The 8,616-nt window shown below is 37.2% G+C and overlaps 1 protein-coding gene across 28 annotated transcripts in view; it reads right to left on the bottom strand.

Annotated features, from left to right (window-relative positions):
- The window catches only part of LOC112161706 (neurexin-1a), a 247,571-nt gene that overhangs the window by 139,543 nt on the left and 99,412 nt on the right, over positions 1-8,616 (bottom strand). For all 28 annotated transcript variants that reach the window (XM_036215421.1, XM_024297065.2, XM_024297074.2 and 25 more), the window contains 2 exons: positions 8,087-8,470; positions 1,063-1,266 (listed from right to left, as the gene is read on the bottom strand). In XM_036215421.1, the coding sequence (XP_036071314.1) occupies positions 1,063-1,266; positions 8,087-8,470 (588 nt within the window). The remainder of the gene's footprint in view (positions 1-1,062; positions 1,267-8,086; positions 8,471-8,616) is intronic.

The raw sequence follows: 8,616 nt of genomic DNA, 5'->3' as shown, positions 1-8,616 counted from the left end.
ACCAAAGTTCACTTGGCTTTTTGTGAAATTGGTTAACATGTTGAAGCCCAAGAAAAAAAAAAAAAGTATTTTCTTTCTGACCATAAAAATTGTAGACTATTGCAGGAGATTTAGCTGTCATTACAGTAAAAAAAATGCTATTCACATTGCATTTGTTTCATGCCCTTTTTTTATGGATAAAGAGTTTATCTAAATGACGTGACTGAGGTTAACCTATGACCCTTCCCTCCCATTTGGCCCTTTTGTCATGTGTTGTCAACCACAGCAGAAAAGTGGTCGCAAACAACCAGAGACCAACACCAGCCTGGCCTCACAGGGAATGCTCTGCTTTCTCTTTAGAGAGGCTAAGAAAAAGACGGGCTTCAAGGGCGGACATCCACAGACCCACTCTAAAAACTTAAACATTTGTCAAGTTTGTCAAGAAAATAAAATAAGGCAGCGTGCTCTTTCCATCAGAGGGCAGTCTTTTTTTAGTAGCAATGATCTAACATGTCATCTCTGTCAGCGCATGGCGCTTTTGTCTTTCATAGTGGGACGCATGCTTTTTAAAGGTTGACACTGACATCATACGCAGACTTGTCTGCTAAAGCACTCTGTGGAGGGAAACCATTTATGTTTAACCAGTGGAAAGGAGAGATATGGGACTATAATTAGCGAAACGTCCATATATAAAAAACGTATCACTTTTACCATCAAAATGAATAAAAAAAAATAGAGAAAATAATCCATTTACAGACGAGTCTTTTTTTGGAGACTGCCAAGACTCAGACTATATGAGTCTATTGTATGAGGCTGCCACTTTCAAAGGAGTACACATCTATTGCTGCTGGTCAAAGTAAGCGATAGAGTAGGCTGTGAGCATTCCCCGCTGGGCGATGATGGCTGTGTGCTCTGCTGGCAGTGAGCCTAGACCTGCAGACTTTAGACCTTGAAAGCCTTTACAGCTTCTCCTTCTATTCATATTATGTGAACTAATTGGCATATGTGTGCAGGAGAGTCGGAGTGCATCTGAAAGCATAATCGAGCCTTGCTGCTGCGATCCATACATTTCTCAGGCTTTACCTAAATTGACAGTCAGTCGTACACGACCGCTATCCAACTCCAGGCGTAGGGTGTCCGCGGAGTCTCGAGATGTGGTTGCTATCAGGATACCATACGCTCTCTGGGAGCGGAATCGTAGAGACACGTCTTCAGCTTCGGTATGCATCACCACAGGAAGCTGGACCTTCATGAACTTACTCCCATCGTAGCTGAGGATTGTCGCTTCTGTGGAAAGAGAACAAAGGATAAAATGTTAGCAAAAATGTCAGTTTATTTTTTATATTTTATTATTTTGTCAGCAAAGAAGAGATGAGTTATTTATCCATTATTTAAAGGTCACGGGCTCTGAAAGTATCCCATATCATTAAACTTCTGCCACCTCATTTATTGAATAAAAAAATCCTATTAGATAGCTGTTTTACTTGTCATTTAACTAAAGATAAATGTTAAATGTGTGTATTTACTCTATAATAAGAACAATAGTCTACAAACAGACAAAAAAGTGTCTTGTGCTTTGTTAAAAAGCAATTTAAATCCAAAGGAAGCTTCTATACGCCTTTTAGAAAGACCAAATACCCTGCTCCTGAAAACCCTTTAAGGAATATATCTTAATATTTATTCTTTAAATTGCAATCTCAAGGTCAGTGTGACCTTAGAGACCAGATAAGTCATTTTTTTCTTTCTTTTTTTCAATTTTCTGAAATTGTACAGCCTAACCATCCCCTCTAATATTTCTGATGTTCTTTTCTCATTAAATGTCCACCATGATTCCAACCTGCGAAACAATGTCATAGTCTTTCTTGCTTAACTGTAAAACTATTATTTTATAAGATGCACTGGTTGATGATTAGGAGCACCATTTTTACTTTGATAATCAAATAGGCGATAACTAGATGGACACACTTTTTTCTTTTTCTAAAATTATTAGTAGGTGTGAGACATTGGTTTTGTCACATTCATAATACCAACAACACAATTCTAGAGTCGAAACATTGAAAATTAAATTCTGCAAATTGGCGTGATTTTGACATAATGACTGAAACACTGTCAGAAAAACAACATAAGTATTTTTTTGTCATCCCCAGCGGATTGAGCCCATGTTTATATCCAAATCTGACTTTTCAGTCATAAATAAACTCAAATTAAAGGGTGGATAAGTTCAAAATATCCAAAATCAATGAGATCAATGGCCTGTTTGGTACTGATCAAAACCTAACAGGAGCTGCAAAACCTTTTTTTTCCCTTTTAGGAAAATTTGCTAATACTTTGCATCATTACATTGTCATTTTTTGGTAATACCTACAAATTGTATCTATTTTTGGGTGCTAAAAAACTGGAATAAAGGATAAACTGGAATTTTCCCAAAGTGTAAAGTTGTTTTTTTCTTTTGACAGAAGCTCATATAACTTTCTTTCAAAATAAAAGACTTCCTGTCCCAAACAGAAACATTCAAGTGAAGCAAATGTATTTCTCTCGTTATAAACTCAGCAATTTTGTAATCTGAGTATTTTGGAGAAAGTACAGAGGAAACAAGGCCTATTGATGTCAACATAGATATAAATACCATTACAGTTTATTTTCTAAGTTAACCTCATCTATAAGCTTAAGTAAAATAAATTAGATCAATGCTAAGTTAGCAACCCTTACTTTTAAAAATAACTATTATTTTATTTTTCTTTAGCCAGAGAGGCACTGTGGAAGGATAAAAGAGCCACGGGTTGCAGACCGCTCACCTACAGTTATAACAGACAGATAGCTAACAAATATAAAATTGTCAACATTTGATTAACTTCTTAAAACTATCAAATTAAAGCTATCACCCCTTTTTTAATATAAAATAAGTTTAGAAATTGTCCAATAAGCTGATATTCAATCATAAAATACACAAGTATTCTCATGTATTAAAATTTGGTAAACACTTCTCTAGCTTTTGGACTCATAAAAATGACAAAGCAGTTTATGTTACTGAAATAAACAGCACACAAAGAAAGAAAATATGTATTTTGTTTGTCTTTGTTAACATATAAACCTTAAAGCAAAGTAAATTGCTTTAAAACAAACATTATCTGAATAAAGTCCATGTTTCATTGGTGAAATATGCATTTACCACAGCAATTATGGAAATTTCAGAAAAAGTCCCAAGAAAAAAATCTCCACAGAAAAAAAAAAAAAAAAAAAAACTTTACTTTTTACATTAAATTTATAACTCAATAGCAGAACCAATACTGGATATACAGTCCTGGGATGAACAGAAGTTGGAGGGAAAGGAGATGGGGAGCAGCAGGGGGTGACAGGGTACCAATGAACTCACGCCACCTCATCACCACTTTTTTTTATCACACAGAGCTAATGTCACATCCATCCCTTGGGATGACTCCGTCACATTCCTCACCCAAATCCAATTTCTCCACGCCCCCCTGGGGTAGGCTGCAGATGATGGGATGTGTGACAAACGAGTTCTCACCACTAAACTCTCTGCTTTCTGCCAGGCAGCAAGAGCTGCATTAGAAAACTGTAGGCAGTTTCAAAGAAAAATGGAGCAACTTTTTAACATCCAACTCAACCAAACGCTTTTACTTTCAGACCGATTTGAATTTTTGGTGATACATATATCTGGAAAATTCTAATTACTTACTTTCATCAATACATATGTACACTACAACAGTTAGTGTCTAACATTGTTTATGTTTTTACAGTAAGATAAGGATAAATAACAATACAACAATGAGAGGGAATGACCTGAGTCTATCTCTACAGACTCACTCCTTCTTTATCTACCACAATCATTTCTGAAGTCTAAATATACCCACACAACAAGTTAGAAAAAGACTTGCTCCTTTAGATTTTATGTAACATTTCCAAAATATTCACATATTTTAAAAAATAATTATTTTGGGGTCTTTGTGTATGGATTTGCGTGTTCTCCCTGTGCATGTATGGGATTTTGCTGGGAACCAAAGTTTCCTCATTAAGTCCAAAAACAAGTTTCACAGGTTAATTGAGGACCCTAAAGCTACCCTTTAGGAATGTCTGAGCATCTCTCTTGGTGTGTGCACTGCAAAGGACTTGTGACATGTTCTGAGTGCTTCCTACCCAAAGACTGCTGGGATATCCTCCTGTGACATAGGGTTAAGTGGGTATAGATAATGGATAGATGGCAACCTTGAGGAAAAAAATGTTCATTTTGTAGTCGTGCTAAAAAGGTAGAACGTGTTAAAAGCCAACACATATATATATATTTTTATTCTCCCCTTGGGTTACCATGCTCATCAAGAGGAAGAGCTGTCAGCTGCCTGTTACAGAATAGTGACATCCAACACTTTAATGACAGGAGACTCACCTATATTCAAAAAATGCCACAAAAAACTCCCAAAGGCTTTAAAAAAACATCTTTTCAACAGCCATAATTACCGGAACACCTAGTTATAATAATTCAATAATTTAATTCAGCTCACATCCACTTCCCTGGAGAATTGTACAGCCAAAGAAATATAGTCATTACCTTGAAAAATTAATTGATTTCTGTTGAAAACGATAACAACATCATGGCCCACTTCACTTGTATAATTCTGTGATTGTACGAGAACTTGAATGGGAAGCAAAGTAAGGGCAAATCCTTTCAGAAAAACTAAATATGCAACCTGATATTGTTTTGTCGCAACTTCAAGCACAGTAGAGACTTAGTCTGAAAATCCTGTTAATGTGGATTAAGAATGTACAACTTTCAATTGAAAGGTTAACGAAATGTCATATTATGAAGACAACACACCCAATGGGTTGAATAAATACTTCAACACAGTTAGTTAATATGCCTCTATTAGTCTTGAAAATCTTTGTTTCCAACGTATTCCACAACTCACAAGTAGTCCTTAAACAAATGTTAACTCTCATCTCTACTTTAGCCATAATTTCCACATTTTATCTCATTTCATATGCATCTGTGTGAATCCCCTCTAGGTGAGGAACCATCACTACTCTCCTATTTGTGATTAAAATTGCAGAAATGCTGTCAAACATTCAGTTTAAAATGAAGGGAAAATAAAAAACATGACCCTTTTCAGGGCATTCTGAAACTACATCTTGGCTTTTGCTTTAGTTCAGTGGAAAAACATATTTATGCTCTAAAAAATGACGGATGGACCGAAAGTAATTTCCATGAGGACCTCAGGTATTTTAGTGTCGTCCACAAAAAAAAACTCCACATTTTGATAGTTATTGGGCTAAATCTAAAACCTAAAATGCACTCTTAAGATTACATTTATTGAGAGCCCTAACCTAACAGAAAGAAGTGCTTTTATAGGTCAAATTGTCAGCAATTTTGACTGCATTATCAAATCTCAGGTATATTGTGTGTGCCACACAATACATTAAAGACATAGAGCTTTACTTCCTTTTTCAAGCAGGTAAATGGAGTAAAGCTCCTCCCTGAGAATGTTTGATAATATAAATTCTCTTGGCATTGGCAAACAATAGGAAACATCTGCATATGCTGTAATCCACCTACTACTACACCATCTGGGTGGCTGCTTTAGCTTTACGCTGCAAGACTAATATTTAGGCTAATTAGCAACTGAAGGAACAATGAAGGGGAAGACATTTGGGATGCAAGGGGGAAAATTGCTTTGTCTGCTTAATTAAAATGTCTCAAAATAGGGCAAATAGCTCCATGACTCTCTTCTAAAGCTCCACCTCTTGTTCCTTCCACTCCTCAACCTCCTCCTCTGCCATATGCAGTAGCTGTATTTTGCCACCGGGTGGTACACCATGCATGGATAAGTGAGAGCTGGGGTAATTCTTTTGACAGCTTCTCAGCCTGCTGGTGCCTGCTTCATCCTACCAGCGCAGAGGCAATCTGGAACCATCAAAACAGCTGGCAGCTTGCCAGGGCCCGTGCATACCACTGCTCCCACTCACACTACTCCCAGTCCCACATACGAAAGCAGAGACACACAGACAGACCATAAACCGAGATGCTGCTTTACAGATGTTTTTTTTTTTTTTTTTTTCCCTTTTTCAAATGTAAGTCAGTAAATTTGAAATTGCAATTTGAAAACAATGTGTTTACATCCAATTATCTTCAAAATAAAAACAATGTACATCTGCTGTCTGGATGTAAGTATCAGTATGGATATGAAAAAACTGCCTTCAAATGGTCAATATCAATTATTCTTTTATTTTCTTTTATGGGTGGTGTTGTTTTTTAATGCCAGATCCACTAATTGTCTATGTGACATTGTACCTGTCTGGGAAGGCACAGCATGACTTGAGTACTTGTTAAAATTACTTGTAGGGCTAGTATGAATACTATGTTTCAACTTGGTTCTATTTCTTTAAATGACAAAAACAGTTCTGCCAGTTGTTTTTAATATACGTTACATCGTGGGAAAGAAGTTAAAATACTCTGGTTCGTCTAACTAATTTTAAATATAGAAGATGTAGTGTTTTTTTTTTTATTATTATTATTATGGAAACAAAGTCAATCTGTGCTTTCCATTGAAATAATTATGTGGTCAGAGGATACCTGCTCCAGCAGAGAATTTTATTTTATTTATTTATTTTTATTTTTTTTGGTGCGTGGAACTCTCTTCTTCCTTTTCTCTTCTCTAGAGGAGACACAGATAAGTTGTCTGCACCAACTCTGGTCACGAGCGACTGGTTTGATGAGGCGAACGGTTAGCAGAAGACAGCCAATTTACAGGCTAGTGCATTGTGGCCCGGATCACCAATGTCTCAGTGGTGAATCAGTCGCCTGCCACTCAAAATACTCAGACATCCATCTGACTTCACCTGACTTACTTTATCTGCCTTTCCTTGACTCTTGAGTTCCACAGGCATATTTTCTTCCCTGCGTGTTTTTTTTAGCACTTTCACATGGACATATGTGTTTGTTTGTGGATAGAATGCGTCAGCATCTTGTCTGTTTTCAAGGAGTAGTTGGGAACAACTAGGGTTTGCCTACGCTGTTTTTGAATACAATTAAATGAAGAACATGAGGCTAGTGTTATTCCAAACCAAGATCATTGGTGACTCTACCTTCACATTCTAAAAAATAACCACTAAAACTGAAAAAGAACAGTGATGCAAAATGTACAAACTTGAACATGTCTATGCTAATAATAGTAAAACAAGCCATATTTGGGTAAACAAAGATTTTTAACCACTCTTAAAAATAATTTGAATGTAAATGTTGGAATCTCTTTCATGTTCATGGGTAATTAAATCATGTACTTAGGTATGCAGACGCTACAGAGAAAATAAGACACCTTCAGGAGCTCTTTAACTGGACATTCAGAAAGTGAAACAAGACTGTGAAATTTTCAACTGTCACTGGCATCATAACAAAAGAGAAGAAATCGGAAACGAGAACAACTTGGCCACTTAGTGTTGAGCCACAGATCAAGGTCAGGGGATGATAAAAGTCACAAGCTTTCTGCAAAAGTCACAAAAGACCTTGAAACTTTATTTAGTCTAAAGGTAAAGAGAGCATCATGGCATCTAGTCTATGTATTCTTAAGTGCAATGCTACGTATCGAATGCAGCATTGTAAAGGATGCTGCCTCTGAACCCTAGATAAGTCAAGAAGGGAGCCCAGGAATTTGGCTCAGCTTTTTACTATCAATAAGAAGTATTCCAAGAATTCTTGACACCAATTCTAAAGCTTGATGGGATAGTTTGGAAATTACCCTTAATGTTCCAACACCAGAGCATTGACGATCCATAAAACTGCGCATGAGCAGGTTTGAAGTGAAACAACTTGACTTGCACAAAAACTCCTGACTTCAACATGGTAAAACTGTAACCTTTGAAATGCTGTGTTGTTGCATCACAGTCATGAATCTGTTTCAGGAACCAAAGTCAAACATTTGCATTGGAACACTCCTAAACCTTGTGGAAAGCCTTCCCAGAAGAGAAGAAGCCCACAAAGTTGGCAAGGATGGGTCAATGTCACATTAAACCCTATGGATTTTGAATGGGTTGTAATTTAAGGTCAACTCAGTGTAAAGGCAGAGGAGCAATGTAGTGTTCGTCAAAAAACAACATTTACCTCTTTCACAGGAGCGACCCAGGTATCCAGTTCCAGAACAGTCGCATACGTAGCGGTTCCAACCCTCTCTGCAGATTCCATTGTTTTGGCAGGGGTTACTCAAACACTGTTTGGACGGTTCTTTGGAACAAGACGGTTTGACCCCTGCAGCCTTCTGGATCTCTGCTAGCCGTCGGACATCCTTACTCTGTCCATCGATAAATAAATCGCGGATGCAGCCCACGTAGCCATAATTAAGTAGGGCAGTCCATACTTCTGTGGGGAACACCAATCCCATCTTGTTTTCTGGCAGTCCCCCAAGGTAGAGATTGTCATCCAAGTCCAGGATCTCACTTTCTCCTGGGGCTGTGTAGGCAGTACGTAGAGTATTGATGGAGATGGTACCTAGAAAGAAAAATATAACAATAAGACACTATTGGGCAATTCACTTATTGATATGTTTATTTGTGAGCTAAAGCTTTTCATTAAATCAAGAAAGTTTACCACCAAAATATGGTGTTGGGTGTTCTCATATATCACTATGCTGCAGA

Source organism: Oryzias melastigma, linkage group LG15, assembly GCF_002922805.2.
Source record: "Oryzias melastigma strain HK-1 linkage group LG15, ASM292280v2, whole genome shotgun sequence".
Taxonomy (NCBI): domain Eukaryota; kingdom Metazoa; phylum Chordata; class Actinopteri; order Beloniformes; family Adrianichthyidae; genus Oryzias; species Oryzias melastigma.
This window is presented reverse-complemented; position numbering and strand designations above follow the sequence as displayed.